General features: G+C 41.3%; 1 protein-coding gene across 1 annotated transcript in view; it reads left to right on the top strand.

Annotated features, from left to right (window-relative positions):
* Positions 1-21,032, top strand: part of SCIN (scinderin) — a 53,626-nt gene that overhangs the window by 13,038 nt on the left and 19,556 nt on the right. The window contains exon 4 of the mRNA XM_052801209.1: positions 6,186-6,335. Coding sequence (XP_052657169.1) covers positions 6,186-6,335 — 150 coding nt within the window. The remainder of the gene's footprint in view (positions 1-6,185; positions 6,336-21,032) is intronic.

The raw sequence follows: 21,032 nt of genomic DNA, 5'->3' as shown, positions 1-21,032 counted from the left end.
TCTTTTCTTGCTTTTAGCCCTCTTGTATGAGTCATGGGGGTAAAGAGAACATAGTATGGTGTTTCACATGAGTGAGCAGATTTAGCTGAAGGCCTTTTTTTTGTGCTAAGCCCCTCTGCTTCATAGCTGTGCCTCTATACCTCATGTTGTGGCTTAGAGGAACAGAAGACAACATCCTGACAGACATGTATTAAGTCAGCATAAGTTACATCATGTTGACATGACAGGATCCACATTACAGATTTAGCTGACTTTCAACTAAGTGGTAATTTTTTTTTAATTGAGGTGCGCTTGCATTCTGGGAGCATGTTCTGATGTAGAGGTGGGCAAAGGTGGACAGGCTTAGGGTGCATCAGGGCCTGCCAACAAAGAATGGAGGCCCACCAGCTTGTGATACTTGGCTTAAAGTCTTTCCTTAATGAAAGAATAAATTTTTATTTTAATATTTTAAGATTAGTGAGACAAACATTTCACTGTTGTTTTCTACCAAAATTGAAATTTTGCAACAAATTGCTTCAAATTAGAGTTTGGAAACCTGTTTAATTTGTTTAGCCTTTTAATGTTTCTTCATGTAAGAGAATGCAAATCAGCAATTACAGTATCAGCCTGGCAATTACTAGGTATTTCAACAAAGATATGGGTTTAAAACACTTGTATGTTCAGGACATGTTTGTAACTAGAACAAAACTGAGTTCTTCACAGATTTAAGCTTCTTGGCTTTTGCCTTCGTTGTCCTGGCTAAGATTCACAGAAGAGACACCAGGATGCAGAGTATATTTTCATTTGCCTCCAAACTGAGGAGGCTACCAGGTGAATACAGAGATGGCTATGTGTTAGAAGGGAAAATTTGTTTTTATGTCACTTTGGAAATACTTTTTTGTTTGTTTGTTTTTTCTTCTCTTGCTCTACAAGCCATTTGGGGCTGGAGCAGGAAGGCAGGAGGTGTACTTTCACAATCCCCCTCCATACAGGGGAAAAGTGCCAAGGTACTTTTACTCAGAGTTACATGTAAGCCATGCATAATCATCCTGTTGCACACTTCCGTATAGAAGCTAAATGTTGGGTCACTTTTAATGTGCTGTAGAAATCTCATGAGACTTGCTCAAGGTCACTCTGCAGGCCAGAAGCTATCAGGAATAAAAGCAGTGAACCCTGCTACTCTATAACTAGGAGACCAAACTGTGTACCCAAAATGTGCAGATGAGGAGAGACCTTGCTGTGACTGCAGCGTGCATAGCATAGACCTGGGTTGCCTTCCTGACCTCCCTCAGGAGCTCAAGGGTGGCCGTTGTGATTATTCATGATAACATTTTCTCGCCCTCAGCTGCTAATTGTCCCACTGTGATTTGACAAATATATTGATAGCAACAACCATTAATATCAGGTAGCAGAATAGCTCTCTTCCATAGCATCTCTCAAAGTCTGTTAAAGAGATTAAAAAAAAAAATACTGCTAGTACAAACTTCTGAAAATAAACTGGGCTTGGCACAGGAATTACTGATGAATGAAGTTCCTTTTTTTTTTTTTGAGGGGAGTGAACACTTGAAGTCTATTTTTGTTTTAATGGAAACATTTGTCAGCCTGCCAATTCAAAATAAGGTTAGCAAAACAAGCTTAAAAATAGTGAAGGTATAGTACAGCTAAGAAATTGTGAAAGCACTGAGTGAGCTAAAGCTAAATACCATATTATGGCCCTAATTGAGCACTTTTTATATGTGTATATATATACACACACATATATATGTCTAAAAATAAATACATGAATGATAAAATACATGCCAAAAGCTCAGGGGTCTGTTGGACATGGTTAGATAGCTAGCTGACTATATTTCAGATAAATCTACATCTAAATATTAGCCTTGTCAAGAAGTGGCTTTAACTTTTAAAAATCTCTCCTTCTGGCTGTTGTGGTTTAACCCCAGCGGACAGCTAAGCACCATGCAGCTGCTCACTCACTGTCCCGTCCCTACCGCCCCTGCGGTGGGATGGGGAGGAGAATCAGAAAAAAAAAAATTAGAACTTGTGGGTTGAGCTAAGAACAGTTAAATAACTAAAATAAAATATAATAATAATAATTGTAACTAAAAGGAATATAACAAAAAAAAGAAATAAAACCCAAGACAAGACATGTGACGCACAATGCAATTGTTCACCACCCACTGGCCAATGCCCAGACAGTCCCCGACCAGCGATTGGCCCTGGCCAGCCTTCCCTGCAGTTTATATACTGGTCATGATGTAACATGGTATGGAATATCCCTTTGGCCAGTTTGGGTCAGCTGCCCTGGCTGTGTCCCCTCCCAGCTTCTTGTACCCCTCCAGCCTTCTTGCTGGCTGGGCATGAGAAGTTGAAAAATCCTTGACTTTGCATAAGCGCTACTTAGCAACAACTAAAACCATCAGTGTGTTGTCAACATTTTCATCCTAAATCCAAAATACAGTGCTATACCAACTACTAGAAAGAAAATTAACTCTATCCCAGCTGAAACCAGGACACTGGCTTTAAATTGTTAAAACCCCAATCTGCCTAGAGATTGAAATGTGCAAGTTACATCTTCTACCATGAGGCCTCAAATTTAGATACATTTAAGAAATAATTGAGAAGATGATTTTACTTCAGAAGAGAAAATTAACTAAGTCTAAGCTCCTAAAAGCTTGTAGCACTGAATGCTTAAGATACTTGTTTCGCGCTCATAGTAAATACAGTAAAATACTATATACCTTGGGACGCTTTCATGACTTGTGGCTGCTCACTTCCTTCTATTAGATTATACAGTACATGAAGTTTAGCTTTCAGGGTTTTAATAAAGAATGCGGTCTTTATTCTTTAGTGCTGAAAAGAATCAGTCTTGTTTCTCTAGCTTTTAAAATCAATATCTTTTTAAATGACCAGGGAAGATGGAGCTTATAGGAGTGGTATGGCTCAACCATGTGAACTCCAGATCAAGGATGTTTTCAGATACTTCTTGTTGATTCAAGTTTTTTCATGTGGCAGGAGAAAACCTTACCACACAAGGTTTCTCAAGGTTACAGCTAACAGAATTTCATGTTTATTTATTTTAGTTTAGGACAAATGTATTTAGACCACATTATTTTGTGGGAGTGTTTCTGTAGTTTAGGAATGTGAACTCCATAAGGAAAATAATGAAATCTGCAAATCAAAAAATCTGAAATCCCTTACTGTAGATTTTTAAAGGTCTTTCCCCTTAGGCTGATTTGAAGCCTAGAGCTAGTGGACTGTAGGAGAGCTCAGTTAAGTCACTTGCTGACTGAAGGAAAACTGGGGAATACGCTGTGAATGCAGGGTAGCTAGGGTGCACTGTACATCTTAGGAGATGCTAAGAAAAGAAAATGTGAATTCACTGTCTGAGAAGTAGAGCTCTTTGTAATTTGCAGTGACAGTTTTAAGTCTCACAATATTCTTTGTGGTCAGTGCCGTAAATACTACTCATTTTGTAGATGAGAATACTTGTTTGAGGTTGCATGGACAGTTACCAAAAGACCAAGAGAAGGCTGACACGTATAGCTGAAACTGAACTTTTAACCTTTCTGAACAAGTAATCTCCATGAATTGCAGCATACACAATGAGTTAAGGCAATAGCTGCCTAACCTCTTCAGCTAATTCTCTGTATATGTCCTCTTCCTCTTCCTTACTCCTTCTATAGACTGCAGGAAATAAAGAATTCTTATTTATTGCTGCTATATCTCCACTGACTCCTGTTTTCTCATATAATTTCAAATAAGCTTAGTTAGTAGGAGGTAGGCCAGGATGAGAATGAGTAAGTTGGAGTGGTGAAATTCGCAGAAACTAAACGAGTCTGTGTTTTGGGAAGTCTCCCAAAATCTGGGAGAAGGTGGCTGAAGCAGTGCATGGCTATAATAACTATATTTAAAAAAAACCTTTTGACTTTCTGTATACTCAAGGCAGTCTTCATTAATTCTTTAGAAAATTCTGTTGCCCCAAGATTGCACAGATACTTTCTTTTCCTGTGGAAATGTCGAAAGTCAGATTTAAGATAAGGTTCAGACCTGAAGCCAAGTATGTCTCCAGATTCTGGATACTTAGTAAGCGGACAGTATTTAAACTGGAACTTGAAAGCAGATATTTTTTTTCTTGTCTTAATACTACAGTCAAGTTGGTAAAGGCAAGCTGAAAACCTCACAGTTTTCATTGCATAACATCTGCATGTTGAAAGGGATCCAGTTCTGAGAATCTGTGTAATCCTGACGTAAGCTTAAAACTTCGTCTTTGAAGGATGCTTCCAAAGGGAAGGGAAGGGAACTTGGCTGTGAGATCACTGAGTTTGGGAGGTTTTTTTGTGTCCAAGCTGGTGAAGAGTAAACATAAGAAGTTACTAGTGCTGTTTCGCATGCAGATGGCATCAGTGTTAGCTGTCTTCTAAAAGCTTGCATCTGCTAGCACAGAGAAGCTGTACTTAATCTCTCACTTGTCTCAAGCCACCATTTTAAGTACTGTTAAATAACAATAGTGGTCAGCAGAAAGAGCTTAAGAAGCTTTTTTTGAATGAAACAGGTTTTCATCCGAAATCTAAATTTTATACAGTTGTATATACATCGTAAAACTAAGCCCCCAGTAGTTTACTCAGTGAGGGCTCTGATTAAATCCTTGTTATTTGCGTTGTAGATGAACACAAACTAGTTCAACCTCTTTTAAAGTTGAAAATGAATGTGTACCTTTATTGCTGTACTGTTTGGGCTATTTAATAGAATCATGTGAAGAAGAATCAAATTACTTTCTTCCAGAAGAAAGTGTGGGGGGGGAAGCAACCAGCTAAGCTGATTAATTTCCTTCGACTAGCTCCTTCTAGCTCAGCCTCTAGCAGCTCTGCAGCTTATGTTCTGCCTCTTAGTAATTTTCATCGGGACTGAAATCTAAAGTCTTTATTCTGAAGTGCCTTGCATTCAGGATGAATAATAGGACTTGCCAAAACTGGGGGTCCTTGGTCTGTGGTGTGACTGGATAGGTGACCTGTCTTGGGCTAGTTCTGGTGGTGCTCCTTCCTGAGAGGTGCCTTGGGAACGTGCTCCGTTCTGGTTGAATTGCGCTTTACCCGTAATGTGCAGAGCATACCCATTCACTACCTGTTCAGCCAGATGAGAAGAAGGCCTTGAAGGCCCATAAGATGATATCTGGGAGTGGGCTACTGCCACCAGAGCACTTGCTCATCAACATGAAGAGCTGCTGCTGTGGTGTCTGAGAAACTCCTTGTAAAGGTGGCAACCACGGTGGGGTGGATTGCCCATGTGGCAGCAACGTACTCCTAGCTGTTGCCTTTCCTGAATGGAGGCATCTTTTATAGATGTGTCTCTTGTCTTTATTTTAGTCAGTTCCTGAGGCAGGAAGGGGGACCAGGTATATGTCCACCTTCTGCTGGGGAGAAACTTGGTGGTTTAACTGACCGGAAAAACTGTGTATTCCTGATATGTGAATCTTTAGAAGTCATTTATAAAGACATTTGTGATAACTACAGTTGGAAGGGCTTGCATTAGTCTGAGGTTAATAAACTTTTGGGAGCATTGGATCAGCTGTACACTGAGGAAAAATCTTCCAGTGAAGAAGACTTTTTATTGAAAACACCTATGTCATCTGTTTGCATGTGAGCTGGTTTTGTGGTTTGATGCAGCAGAGTACATGACAAATATCATTTTATGGCAGAAAGTCACCAAAATAAAAACTGGATTGAAAGATCTAACTTTACCTTTGAGTAGCAGATACAGTCAGGGTTTTCCTTGAGATTTTGAAATTACTTTATTTCTTGACACAGATGAGAACCAAAACTGCTAAAATAGCATAGAAGAGGACCTGCCAGATATAAAACAAAAACAATTTGCAGTAGCAAATTTAGGAGTTTCAGGTTCTTTAGATAGCTGAAGATATATCTGTATTTGGGATAAAACTCAGTCAAACCAAAACTCTTGACTATTCTGAGGTTGAGCGATCTCCTAATATGTGGATGCTAAATTACATTACATAAATACCTTGCATATTACAAATATCTAGGTCACTTAGAAAATCTCTTCTGGAAAGTATTTCTGAAAGATGTAGCTTCACTGATGTTCTGGTGGTTTAGATCCAGTAAGATAATTATTAATAAAATATTAATTTCATAATTTTGTTCAGTGTTGAATCTTATTGCTAATGTGTGTGCTTTTAATTATTTTAGGAAATCTATCAGTGGTGTGGCTCATCATGCAATAAATATGAGCGTCTGAAGGCTACTCAAGTTGCTGTTGGCATTCGGGACAATGAACGAAATGGAAGGTCTAAATTAATTACTGTGGAAGAAGGGAGTGAACCAGACCAGCTCATAAAGGTACTGTAATATGCATACCAGTTACTGACATAGCTGTGAATAAAACACATTTACACCTCAGGAACTAAATAGGATTGGGCTCAAACTTTATGCTCTTCAAGGACTGCAGGAACTCAGATTTAGGTAGGCCAGTTTATACTTCTTTTTCCTCCTTATCGAAGCGGTATTAAGTTTATTGGGAAGTAAAGTATGAGATAATCAGTCATCTGAGAATGCTTTTTAAAGAACTTAATGTTTCCTTTTTTGAATTAGCTGTAGGGTAACTGAATTAACAGCAGAGCTCATACCTGAACTGCACCATCTGCTGCTCTGTATGAGGAAAGAGCAGCATCAAGGTGGGACAGCACCAAACAAGAGGAAGTACATAGAATTACTGTGTCTAGGGTGTCAATAAATGTAGCAAATTGCATGGAGATGCATGGGGCCAAGAACACTGCTTTACATCACCACTTCTACTACAAACTCTTATGCACCTAGCCTCTAATAACCCCAGTGAGCCCCTTCCTCATATGTTTAGAAAGTTCAACCACTTTTTCAAAAAACAGAATTCAGATTCCAGAACTGAGGTGATCAAAGTAAAGTGCAAAAAAAAAATTTCCCGATTTATGGAGTTTTAAGATCTTGAAAAAATTATTGAGTACTGAGTTGTTGGAGGCCACAAACTAATAAAAGCATTGTCACTTGGCATTTGCATGCTAAATTAAGCTTTTTCTATCCATCCTCTAAAAAGAAGGAAGAGGGAGGCAGAGTTATACAGCAGTGCTTCAATAAAATTGAAAATGTACAATTAGAATATTAACTTGTACTTCAGATTAACTTCAGGAAGCAATGCTAATGGTGCATGCAGGTATGCCATTATTTTTGATGGTGCTTACATTCAGTTTTGTCACATGGACTGTAACTAGTTACTGCCTAAGCAGCAAAACATGCCAGGTACTGAGCCACCAGCCCTTGGCCATGCTAGCTGTGGTGATGCTTTTGGATGATCTGTCCATCTTCTTGCAAAGACTTTTTTCCTGTCTGTGTGAGTACAGATGTGGCTGTGCTCAGAAGTAGGGGAGGTGGCACCCAGTCTACCAGAGATTTTTGAAGAAAAAAAAAATACCAATCCTCTGTCTGGCTTTTTACTTCCTTGTACAGACTTCTCACACCAGCTCTGATGTGGCATGTATTTTACACCTATAACTTTTATGAAGAGAGCACAGGTTGACAATTAGAGCCCAAACTCCTGCTGCTTATTTGAATCATGGTATTGGGTTGCAGCCCGCTGCGGGCCACGGCTGAGTGGCACTGTGGGAACCTGCTGGCATGGTCCCCTGGCTGCCTCCTACTGCCAAGCCCTTCCTGGGGTTACCGCTCGAGGCTCTGCGCAGGGTTTCCGATAAGCTCACGTGTGAGTTGGGAGCACTGATCGGAACAGCTGCACTTTGCACCTCTTGTCCAACTAAGGTACAGATGCAGATGCAAAGGCAGACTTCTGTGCCACCGCAGCAAGGATGTGGGCCCGCTGCAGGGATGGCCGTCAGGAGGCTGGCTGCCTCCTCCTCCTGACAGGCTATGAACGGCAGGGATATGCTGGCCTTGCCCCTGCATCTGTTTGCCAGACTTTGTCAGCTATGTGCAACTGTTGTTTTGTAGCAACCTTGACACATGATAAAGAGCAGGAAAAATGCCAAGGTTGCATTTTGATCCTGTAGTGAATTGTTACTGTATCAGGGAATGAATCTTCTCTTCATTTGCTCAGCAGTGTATGAAGAAGTTTGTGCTTTTCCTTTTGGATTGTGAATATAGAGGGAAGAAAAATGGTAGTTCAATACAAGTATGTTCATGGCTTTTATCACCACCACTGTAATGAGCGCGATTTGAACGAGTTTGTTGGCAGCCAGGGCTTAGCTTCTAGCCTTCATCGTGCTGGGTAGCTTTGCTTTTGGAAGTGCTGCTCACATAGCGGGGTTTGCAGCTTGGCTGTCCCAGTCCAAGCTCTGAAATGTGCTGCTAATAAGCCAGGAGGGTAGTTAGCCTCACAAATATATAAAACCTACTAATCCCTATTCCTGCTCAACTTATATTCAGTTCCTGGTGTTCTTCATTTTGATTTCTCCTTGGTCCCACAAAATTGTCTCTAACTTGCTGTAGCACTTGCCCGGGTTCACTGCTCTGAAACTACTATTGTGCTTGTTTCTTCCCTCTGCATCACAAAGGATGGATTTTTGCCATCTCCAGCTTGCTTAGAAAAAGGTTTATTTCTTTTCTAGGGAAAAGAATTATGTACTTTAAATACTCATTTTGTCACCTGGTATGTCACTGAAATCAGAATGAGATTTTCTAAAATTATCTCCTCGGATAAATGTTAGGAATGATTCCCCCTCCCGTGAGCTAGAAATCTGCTTTCCATAGCAGTAGCTAAACTTGCCTGTGCAGCTCTGCTAGAAAAGTGTTCACCAGGCAGGGGCTGACATACCCACCACGAGTACCAATGTGAAGAGCCAATAGTGACCTTATCCCTGCTCTGTAAGCACAGAGTCGTGACTCTCAGCCAGTACAGCAAGACTGCTGTGCCTATGCCCCACCACAGAGCCAAGACACAGGCTGATTCAACAAACCCTGACAGACTTCTATCCTGCTATGGGATTAGCAGAGGCAGCAGCATCCGTGCTGGGCTGGTGTTTCCCAGCCAGCCCACTTTCCCGTTAGGAGCTGGCGAGCTGTGGGTGAGGTGAACTAGTCTGACAAGGGCAGTTGTCTGCTCCCGACTACCATTTTTAGCAAGGACCTGGGAACAGGTTGGCACTGCTTGAACAATTTGCCCATGGGAGAGAGCTGTCTGGAGCACGCTGTAGGGCTGGATGAATTGCTGTGGCAGGCCAGCATGATGCAGCTTGCTTGCCCTGGGAAAGGATAGTGGGTAGAAGCTGGGTACGTGAGTAGTTTTGACAGCAGCAAGCCCTTTTTTCATCTGCTGTAGTGACCAAGGGCCACTTGCAAACACACAGTGACCGTCCTGTGTTGTCACTCAGGAAACCCAGTGTGTCTAGAAAGCTCAGACCTGTGGTGAGTGCACACGTCATCTCCTAAGATACTGTAGGAATCACTAGAACTCTTCGACTGCAAAGACGAGACCGAAACTTTCTGTGCAAGCACATCAAAAGTATTTAACCTACCTGGTCTCACCTCCGTGTTTGCAGTTTAGGTGAGGTACTGACTGGCAGGTTTAGATAAGCAGTGCTGTATAGGGTTGCTGCCTTAGAAATTTTAAAAATAAACTGACCACCTTGGACAAATTGCTGCTCAGTAACTGTTAACTGGTCCACCAGATGCTAACTGTGCTCTGATTTTCACAGGTAAACAGCTGAATAGAGTTACTCATTCTGCTGAATCTTAGGCCCAAATGTTCAAATTGTGTTACAGGAAGTTTTTCTTCTGCATGGGGCCAATCCAAAAATAGGTCTTAGCAATGCTTGAGTCAGTTTGGTCACTCTGGAGTGACCACGTTAGGGTTAGAGCTAACAATGCTTCTTTTTTTTTCTTTAACCAAAAGGAACACTAAATACGTGGTTTCAAAGCTAATGTAGGGCCAAAATCTTCTAGGGTCAGTTGTTAGCCCTGTCAGAAACCCCCTTGGGCTGACTGCACTGACACTGATTCTTGTCCTCACTGCTTGCAGTGGTAAGCAGAGATCTCACAGCATCACATTTGTATACCCAAGAGATCACAGAGATCACAGAGGTCTGAGAGTGCAGCCATAGTAACAGGTAGCTGTGCTCAGGACAGACAATTTTCTAACTGTAGTTGGAATCTCGGCTCTAATTCTGAAGAGAGGACAGAACTGGGGAAGCTAAATTTTAAAAATAGTTTCCCATCATCTCATTATTTAGCATTATGGGAAATGGTAAGTGGGATGAGTGAATGACTGAGGTACCCTGTTTCCTTTCTCCAGTGAAGTTATTGTCCGCTGTTTGGCTAGTGAATGTGTAAACTGTGCTTCTGTTTTCAGAGTATTGGCAAGTTGGAGAAACAAGGAATCAGAAATGTCTGTATTTGTGAAGTTTTCTAGTCAGTCAGCCAGCTGAAGCTGCTTGCAGTAATGCAGGAAACACAGAAATTCAGGGAAGGATAAAAAGCATCCAATCCTCCATGCGTAGCGCACTAACACCTTGATCTGGTATCATACCTCTCTATCTAGAGAAGAAGTAGGAGAGGAAGAGAAAGTCTTAGTATATTTGTTTTATTATATTTGTGTAATTTGAAATATTAGACACCCTAAAAGATTTTTAGATTAACAGTACTGTTCTGACGACATAGACTCATCTCCCTGTACACATTTTAAGTATCTCAGGCAGCTGTGACAGTCTGTCTGAAGGGTATAAGAGCCAATGAAAAAGTAGGATAGACTGAGTTTTAACTAAACTAAGTATTGAGCCTGCATCTGTCCCTTCTGTTTAATCATGAAGTGTTCAGCTAACACTTTTAAGGATGGTTCTGTTTTCTCTGCAGTCAAAACTGATTCTTAGAGCTGCTTTATTGTTCCCCTACAAATTATTCCCTTAAAACTGCAGCTCTTGGTAGCATGTGATGGCTGCAGTTTTTACTGCTGAGGCTTTTGGCTTTTGCTTCATTTTTGTGAAGGTGTTTGATGTTCATGGCTGAATCAATGAAACCTGAGAGACTTGACTGCTGAGGTCTAAACCCACAAGAAAATGAAGGATCATGTTAGTATGTATCTTTGAAATCGCTCTTCTGCCTTTAAACAAAAAACGCCATGACTTTCGTTTACTCAGCATTTGCAGTTGTCATGTACCTGGTTTTATTAAGAGTTCTAGTGGCCTTACAACAAATGAGTGCAAACTCACTTCTCATAAAATTCTTGTGTAAATATTCAGCAAGTTTAAATATTAAGCAACAGACGGAACCTCTTCCTCCTTTCTGATAACACAGCCTTTCTCCTCCTTCCTTTTTCTTTAAAGCTCCTAAGCAATGCTTAATCCTGAGAATTCCTGAATGCCACTGTGTTCAGTGATGATTGTTTTTGCCTATGGTGTGAATAAAAACTATGCACAGATGTATGGGAATGGTTTGATCATATTACAGCCAGTCACACCTTTCTGCATCTGTAACTGCAAAGGGACTGGTAGCACGACACAGTGCTAACTCAGTCATGTGGATAAAATCCCAAGAGCACAGAAAACAGGAAGATCCCATTGCAAATGCAAGTTACAGAGGCTGCTTCTCTAGAGACCCAAATAATGCAGGCATCACCACAACGTCAAGCTCCAGTAAACCTTAAATTAGCTGGATAGGTGTCTGTGCATATGGACAGAAGAGCAGGACCACCACCTCCCTCCTTGTTAAATTCAAGCCCCTAAAAATTATTTGCTACAAAACAAAGATAATTTCCAAGGGCAGCACAGAGAGGTTGCTGGGAAAAACTAAGGCTTGCTGTGACTCGTAACTGGCATAAGTGGGTTTGACAGTGCAAGGGCATGCTTCTCTGAAGGAACTAAGCAGGTTCCTGCAGTCTGGTCCTGTCACAGGGATCATTGCATAAGGCTCAAAGAGCAGCATATGCCCCACCAGTTTGGTACCTGCTGCTTTCCCAGAGCCAGCAAGAGTAGGATCTGCCATCATGATTCTGTAAAAGCAAAAATTGCTATTGCTGCTGTCATAACATTTGCATTTCTTCTTGTTCCCTTGCTTTTGGTTGTATTATGAGGTCAAGTCATACTAAGGAGAGGTTGGTTTGGTTTGCATACAGAGGAGTGGAGGAACAGTGGGAGTGAGGGTGATGCAGGAAGAAGAGGAGGAGGAGAGGTAACTTCTTTTGTGGAGTACAACTCCAGGTATTTGTTAGGGATTAAACAATTGTTTAATCGTGTAGCTTGTATTGTACACAGTTTTACTCAGATGCTATGAGTTCATAAGCAATGAATTGCATGTAACTATTATGGTCCCACCTGACCTGTTCACTAGCAAGAAAATGCCCAATATGAAAAATACTTTAATGAAGTCATATTGGGCCAAATTATCCATGGGAATATGTAAGCCAAAGTAGTATCTTTTATTATCTAAATTGAGACAGTTGGACAAAATGGACAAGCTTCCAGGGAATTTTGTGAAATAAATACTAGAAATGAATTTCAGTCCTAGGGAAGATGCAGTATTGAACAGTCACGTACAAAGGGAAATGAATGCATTGAGAGAGGTGTGTGGACAATGGAAATTGTACCAGTCCCCATTGCAAAGACTCAGCTACAAAGTCAGACACAAACAGAGAAGTTAATGACATTTTCATGAGAATGCAAAGACTTAAGAAAACTAATGGGCAGAAAATAGCAGAACTACTAGCTACAGTTACTGCCTGTAGTTGCATTGGCTACTCAAATGAACACACAACTTTCTCAAGCTGTTTTGAAACTATGGGACAACTTACCCGTCAGGAAGACAAATACGCTTCTTTACTGGAATGGTTTTGGATATGTGCAGGTGTCACCAAGAACACAATTTGGGTCTTCCCATTTGGAACAGAAAGAGTTTGTAGGATACAAACTTGAAATAGTCCAGGGGGAAAAATACTACACATGCTTGTGCGCCTTTCACGGCAACATCTGTCCAATCTGAGGAGTGGCAGTTTATTAATCATTACACTGTTTAATTAAGATTTATGATGGGCTATGAATGTGGATACAAAGTACAAACCCCTTGCCCTGCAGGGAGCCAGTTACAAGCTGTCAAAACCAGGCGTCCTGTTTTTTTTTCTGATTACTGAGTATATCTCCTTCATTAAGGACAGTCCTTTTTCTCAATGCAAATTTCCATTTAAAGGACTCAATTATGCAACCTGTACTCAGACAAAACACGCATGGCCTGGATTTCAGTACAGCTTAGCTGCTTTGCACCAGCTGAGCATTTGGCCCAGTGTTTTTCCCAGGCCCAGGTAGAAAATCAGCAGGGATTTCGCCCGAGGACAGCAGAGGCTGGTAAGGAGGACTCTTCAGCAATGTTGTGATAATGTACTTCAAGCTGCAGTTTTCAATCTTGGCTGCCTGAAGCCAGGTACTTAAATGACAGGGAACTGAATAGGAGCTGCAGGTGGCAAGTACATCTAAAAGTCAGGCTTTTAATTAAGTCTCTAAATACAAATTTCAGTGCTAGCATTAGAAATTTTACTTCAGAAAATGTTCAAGCATATTGTACAGCATGGCATGAAGTAAATCGTTTATGAATAGCTCTAACAATAGATGGTTGAAAACCTTATTTTTTATGGTAGGAAAGATGCTTCTATACTAGGTATTTTAGTGAATTTCTAAAATCATAATGAATTTCTGAAAGTGCTTGCAATTAAATTATAACATGTCTCATTTGTATTCTTGTGGGTGAGAAAACCACTCATCTTTGTTATGTTTTCTTCTTCAGCAGCTGTAGCGCTTGCAGGGTTACCACGTTAGTCAATTATAATCTTATAATTACATGTTAGAATATTAATGGAGTTTGTAATGGCTTTTTTCCTTTCTGTGCTAGACTATCAAGAAATCTACTGATGAAAAACCACATAATTTTCAGTTATTAAATGAGCATAATTAAGAAGACAAGGCCAAAGAAAAGAGTTGATAGCAGTTATCTCCACGTGGAGTAGTTAGCAGTTATTTCCATGTACGTTCTAGCAACAGGGGGATTTCATGGAGAAGAACTGAAAGGGCAGAGTTTCCTTGCTGTATAAAAAGCTCAAGAGAGATGCTGTCCCTGGAATACAGCATCTCCCCAAGACAAATGCATCTTGAAAGGATTTTTTTTCTTTTTCTTTTTTTTTTTTTTCTGCAGGTCTGCCTCATCCCAGCCCCTGCACAGAGCAACTCTCAAGGGATCTCTGCTCAAGGTTGCCTTTGAATTTTCTTAAGTGAAAATTCTGCAGTGCTCAGGGAGGAAAACTTTGTAGGTTTTTTTTTTCAGGGGAGCCTGCATGTGCACAGATTGCTGCTCTCTGTCCAGGCCATATAACACTGGAGTAAAAGTCCTATCACATCTGGGCAAGGGTGAAGAACAGCTGTATAGAAGAAAGTGTTCCATGTGTCATGGGATCAGTTCACTATTTCCACCACCACCGAGTGTGTAATGCTGAAGAAATAATATAATTATTGTATTTACTGCAAAGCAGGTTATTAGGGCCAGGTCTTTTGCGGATATAACTGCCTATGGCTTTGATGGTACCTGGCTTTGCCTGTAAAAATAAGAGGTAGATAAGTTTACATAAGATGGATTTAAATATTAATCAGTGGTGCAAATTCTAATTTTTAAGAGCTGTAAATCATAGCCCCTTTGAACATATTGTCTCCTTTAAACAAATTTTGAGGAGGTGTAGGAACTTAAAACCAGAAATCAATTATGGAGGGCACCTAAACTAGCAGGAGGAAATGATTTTCAAAGAGCTAAGCAGGATATATCTCCTATACAAAGAGATGAAAGAAACATTCTTGCTCTTTTTCTGTCCTAATAAAAATTTATTTCAACCTTCATCAGGAGGCATTAGAGAAAGTCTATCAAAAATACTCTTGGGTTTGCTTTCTTAAACATTAGGGTCCAAATCTGTGCTCTGTCTTGGATGACAGAGTTTGGGTATTATACCAGAGAGGATCCCCTGGCATTCCTGATCTGTTGGGCTGTATGGGACTGGAAATGCTGAGATTGTGAATACAGCCAGTGGTGCACTGAGAAAAACATTTCATTGCCCTGAGTACCTCTTTCCACTTTCCCATCTCACGGACTAAGTGCTAAAACACCTTGCTGCAGCTCCCTCTGCTTGCCCTAATGCTGCTATGTTATCATGGCTGCCTGATGCTCCTTCCAGCTGCTATGCATCCCCTGGGAACACTGGTTTTCTAGCAGGGTCACTGGCTGCTGATCACCTGCTGCTGCCTCCAGCTCATTCCCTGCTGCTTCAGGCTTCACAGAGTATTTCACAGAATCATAGAATGGTTTAGGTTTGAAACGACCTTAAAGTTCACCTAGTTCCAACCCCCCTGCCATGGGCAGGGACACCTTCCACTAGACCAGGTTGTTCAAAGCCCCATCCAACCTGGCCTTGAACACTTCCAGGGATGGGGCATCCACAACCTCTCTGGGCAATCTGTTCCCGTGCCTCACCATCCTCACAGTAAAGAATTTCTTCCTAGTATCTAATCTAAATCTACCCTCTTTCAGTTTAAAGCTATTAACCCTCATCCTATCATTACATGCCCTTGTAAAAAGTCCCTCTCTGGCTTTCTTGTAGGCCCCCTTTAGGTACTGGAAGGCTGCTATAAGGTGTTTCTGGAGCCGCCTTTTCTCCAGGCTGAACAACCTCAACTCTCCCAGCCTGTCTTCATAGGAGAGGTGCTCCAGCTCTCTGATCATATTTGTGGCCCTCCTCTGGGCTTGCTCCAACAGGTCCATGTCCTTCTTGTGTTGGGGTCCCAAGAGCTGAACGCAGTAGTCCAGGTCAGGTCTCATGAGAGCAGAGTAGAGGGGGAGAATCACCTCCTTTGACCTGCTGGTCACGCTTCTTTTGGTGCAGCCTAGGATATGGTTGGATTTCTGGGCTGCAAGCGCACATTGCCGGGTCATGGTGAGCTTGTCAGCCAGTACCCCCCAAGTCCTTCTCCTCAGGGCTGTTCTCAATGCATTCTCCTCCCAGCCTGTATTTGTGCTGGGATTGCCCTGACCCATAGAACCTGCCATACTCCTCTTTTTACCGCAATACTCATACAGACCAGCCTGCCACAGCCTCAGGACCAGCCTGTGTGGTGGCACTGCAAATGCCCTGCTGCAAAAGTGGAGGCACTTAAGGAATGAAAAACTGGGAGTTGTGTGGATTTTAGCAGATAAATATTCTTTGTGTCTGACGCTCCGTGTTGGCATTAGTTACTGATTTATTTCTGTTATTTTCCAACACTTAAGCATGTACTGTTATGCAGCACATAAGTTTTTTATCCATAAGGCTTTCAAACCAAGATCTGCAAAGCTACAAAGACTTCAGTGTATGCTTAACTTTACGTCTCAATAAAGCAGAAAAACCAGGCATCTCAAGCACATGTGCAAGTCTCTGCAGGATTTGGGTCTCATTTCTAATACTTCTGCTGGTACCAGAGGAGGATGTAACAAAGGAGTAAGATTAAAAAAATGAGGTAGAAAGGATTAGTATAAATGCAAAAAAGATGTAGGGGTAATTACTTACTGCATTTTTAATTATGCTGCAGGTAGGCAGGTCACTGAACAGCTCAATTCTCAGCCTGCATACTGTTCAGCCACAGTAATGGTTAGAAAAAGACTGCTGTGTTTGCATAGTTACTGCCATTCACCCTCCCCATTTCTTTGGTGTGGGATCCCTGTTCATCTTGGATGCATCTTAAAAGCCAGACATTTGAAGATAACATAGGCGGGGGATTTCCTCAATTCATTTCATGCACACCCAGTCTCAGTGTAAATAGCTAGCTTAGATATTGCCAGCTGTGCAGTCCCAGCAGGACAGAAGGTAGCTTATTTTACCTTGGAGGCAAACTATTGAAAAACATCAAATTTGTACTCTCAAGACTGATCTAGATACTTTTTCTGTGAACATGTTATCCATGGCCTGTTTCACAGAGCGGAAAATTAATGTTAGAATATTGTTATCATACCAGTAAAGGCTTTATATTCAAATTATTCCAGACACATAGACAAAGTTTCAAATATTGTATGAAAAGCTGCCAAAGCCTAATGCCCTATTTTTAGGAAGTTAAGCATAGAGCTATGAATAAAATTATGATTTGCATTTGAAATTCCTGAGACAACAGGAACTGGCTAAAAATGTAGGCCATAGTTTATGCGTCAAAAGTTGCCATGAGCAACCAATGTGTTTTGCTATTTTATAGCAATCTGAATGCATACAGATCAGGTTTAGACCTTAATACCAGAAATTCCTTTTGAGAAATTACATGGTAAACGTCAAAAAATTAACAGCATGCCAGAAGTATTTGTTAACATAAAGCATCCTTTTGTCCACTTCTCAGTACATTATGGCTGTTTCCATCTTATTTGCAAGTCTCTGTTCAGGCAGGTGGGAGGTCTTCTGCTCAAGGTGAGCATGTAATGACATCTGTTGTTGCTGGAATTGCTAGTGAGAGGCAATTTCGGGCAGAAATTCTGCTAGCTACCTAGGAGCAGTTTAGTGAAAGGATTTTTTCTTCCTGATGAGATTGTAATTTTTGCAAGACTATGAATGTTTGGTCCGATTAATGGAAAGATCTCCAAATTGCAATAACCAGTGAAAAAAGCGTATTTGGCTGTTCATAATCTGACCAATGTCAAAAGTCATTTTTGTCTGGACCGGAATATCCTCTGCAATGGTTGTGCGCTGGCAGGAGACCCAGTAAGCCAAAATGATCAGAAACGAAGCTGTGGCCAGTTACTTCAGCAGCAAAGGCCTAAAGCCACCTTTGCCTGATGGTCCTCTGGTGTATGTCTGCACTGGTGCCCAGGGTCAGCCAGGTGGTTACTAGCCTGCATCATATTCATCCTTTCCTCTCTCTGCTGGATTTTCTCCTTTTACTGGCTATTGGAGTAGATATTTGAGGCAATATTTATTTCAGAGAGACATTCCTTGTAATATTCTTCTCTGCTATGAAAGTTAATAAAAATATAAGCCTTTATCTGCCAATGAGTTCACGCTGTGCCTGTAGTTCAGACCTATTGTCCTGCACAGAGGATTTATTCTCTGTCACAGCCTACACGTGTACCTTGAGTTTGCAGGAGCAGGATATACTTGCTTATGTCAGAGCGTGCAAGAAAATAAATGATGGGCTACTAATCCTGATTGTTTTCCGAAAGTATTAAGTACTAAAATGTCAGACCCATGAGACAGCTTTAAGCTATGTTAGTGTCTTGCTTTTCGTTCTATGGCTCTTAGCATATAAAGAAGGTAATTTGAGTGTTTTTGAGATCTGACACTTTGGATCACAGCCACAACAAATAGTTCAGTTTCAGACCCAGAAACCTAACCCAAACTGTGTATAGTAAGAAGAAACACAAACACAGTGCTAGTGTACACAAGTTAAACTGTACTAAACTGGTTTTCTCTCTTAATTAACCTTCACCTGACATGTTCTTCAAGTATTGTTTTCCTAGTTGGATTTTCAGAATCACTGAACTCCTTAAACTTCTTGCTCCCATTAAATGAATATCAACTATTTAATGATGCAGAGCTGGCTTCTCCAGTTACGAAGACAATGTTTGCTAAATTTCTTCTTTTGATGAGTTTATTTTAAATTATTTACCTTGTCACATTCCTACAGATTAGAAACCTTTTGTCTGTGATTTCTTTTTTAAGGGCAACAGAGTGAAATTTCATGTGTCAGTAAAAGCTTTGGCTCTGTATTTTGCACTTCTCTGAGGGGGTGCAGATATTTACAGAGAAAAGCTTGTGCACATGAGAATATGAAAGAGGATTATGGTTTTGCAGGCAGGATAAGCTACATTGCGTTTACCACAAGAGTGAACATGGGCAGTTGTTGTAGAGGAACTGATGTTCTGTTGGTTTCCACTATGCTATTGTGTTAACCTAAGAGTGTCAACACAGAAGTTTAACAGAACTTAAAAAACCAAAACTTTTAAAATTAATGCAGATTGACTTTCTATTATACGCTCTGACAGACAAGATCTAAAGGTGTGGATTTAAGGAATACTTTTGCTAAAACAACGCTAACTTGGCAGTCTGATGCTCTCACTGAGACATAAGCTGGCATTAGGCAATAGCCATGTAAAGCAAGGTAGGCTCTGCTGTAGCCAGCTATGGGCATGTCTTATTCTGAAATAACTGTGAAGCAGATTAAGCCTTGAGTGGTTAAACAACCTCACATATACTGTGAAGTTAGAATGTGCACACTGGTGGTCACTGCAGAATAGCAGCACTACACCTGTGTGCGCCTTTGCTGAGGCCAGAATTGCTCATGCTTTTCTCCAGGACTCTGATAAACCTGCACACAGGAAGCAAGGGTGGGGAGAAGATAAGCATCATTCTGTGGTGCAACAACAGAGAGCAAGGGGTGGTTTGACACCTTAATCTGTCAATGGCAGATAAAGTGAAGTGATGCAAAGAGTCTCTGTGGTTTGGAAATCAGCAGCTGCAAAGAAGGATGCTAAGCCCAAAGAATGAAGAAGCTGGGGCATGGGTAAGCTTTCAGGGCCCCTAATTATTCTTTAGATTATTTGTACTGCAGTAAAGAATAATAATAACAATGTGTATTGGGTCTGGCTGAGGTGGAGTTAATACTCTCCATAGCAGCCCTCATAGCACTGTGCTCTGCATCAGTAGCTAGAAAGGTGTTGATAACACACCAGTGATTTGGCTACTGCTGAGCAGTGCTGGCACAGCGTCAAGGCTGTCTCTCCAACATTTTTGCCCCCCCCCAATGGCAGGCTGGGGCAGGGCAAGATCTCGGGAGGGGACATAACCAGGACAGCTGACCTAAACTAACCAAACAGATATTCCATACCATATGACGTCAGCTCAGATATAAAAGCTAAGTAAAGGGAGACAGAAGGGAGGCATTTTTGTCTTCCGGAGCAACCACTACGCGTACTGAAGCCCTGCTTCCCAGGAGGTGGCTAGACATCGCCTGCTGATGGGAAGTAGAGAATAATATCATTTGTTTTTCTTTGCTTTCGCGCGCGACCTTTGCTTTCACTTTATTAAACTGTCCTTATCTTGACCCACGAGCCTTTTGTTATATTTTCTCCCCCCTGTCCAGCTGAGAAGGGGGAGTGATAGAGCGGCTTTGGTGGGCACCTGGCATCCAGCCAGGGTCAACCCACTACACAATGATTTTAAAAGTGGTTTCAAAACCTGTGTGTGCACCTGTGTATTTATGAGAGGTATGGTTTGAAGTTACCAATATGGTTGGATGTCCAGGGAAAAGTGTGGCTAGGCTGTTTTGCATCCCCGAGAGAGCATTGCTATTTTCAGGTGTGTAAGGTGGATTTGTGAGTCTGAATTCTTGGCACGTTTGTGAGTCAGGGTCTTGAACCTCAGAGCAGCCCAGGAGACCAGTGGAGCAGCCTGACTGTCTGTACAGGGAGAATTATATGAGCAAGGTCCTCTGTATACACTACCACAGGATTTGTGTGAAACTAAGAATCAGAAGACTCAATGTAATTTAAACTGTCTGTTGGTTTAAGTCATTTTATTGGGGAACTTTGCTGAAAATCTTTGGGAGCCTTTGACTGTAGTGTCAGCTGGCATGATTTGTTTTCTTTTTGATGCATCACATGAGAATTATGTGTATAAAGGTGACGTGCCCCGGCGAGCTGCAACTCAGCCTGCCATATGCTTGTGTAATGATACAGCCCAGTTTTCAGCATAGCAGTTAGCTGTTGTTCAATACACACTTCGTAATCTTTTTGATAAAATTATCAGTTGTCATAACATCCAGGCACATGTGTGGCTGTGTGTGGACCCAGCCGTAGCATGGGAGTTTGCCTTAGAAGAAGGAAAGACAACTTTTCTGGAAGGAATTTCTTTGGGACAGAATTTAACATTTTTTTCAGCATAAATTGCTTTCTGTTTAAGCACAGAAGTTTTCCTTCTGTGATCTGTCTCATCCTCCAGTCTACAAGACAAAACTGTCTGAAATTAATGCATGTTGGGAATGACAGAAGTTGTTCCTAGCAATACAAAAGTGTACTGACAATATG

Source organism: Harpia harpyja, chromosome 1 (assembly GCF_026419915.1).
Source record: "Harpia harpyja isolate bHarHar1 chromosome 1, bHarHar1 primary haplotype, whole genome shotgun sequence".
Lineage (NCBI taxonomy): Eukaryota > Metazoa > Chordata > Aves > Accipitriformes > Accipitridae > Harpia > Harpia harpyja.
Note: the sequence above shows the minus strand (reverse complement) of the source record. Positions and strands in the feature narration are given on the sequence as shown.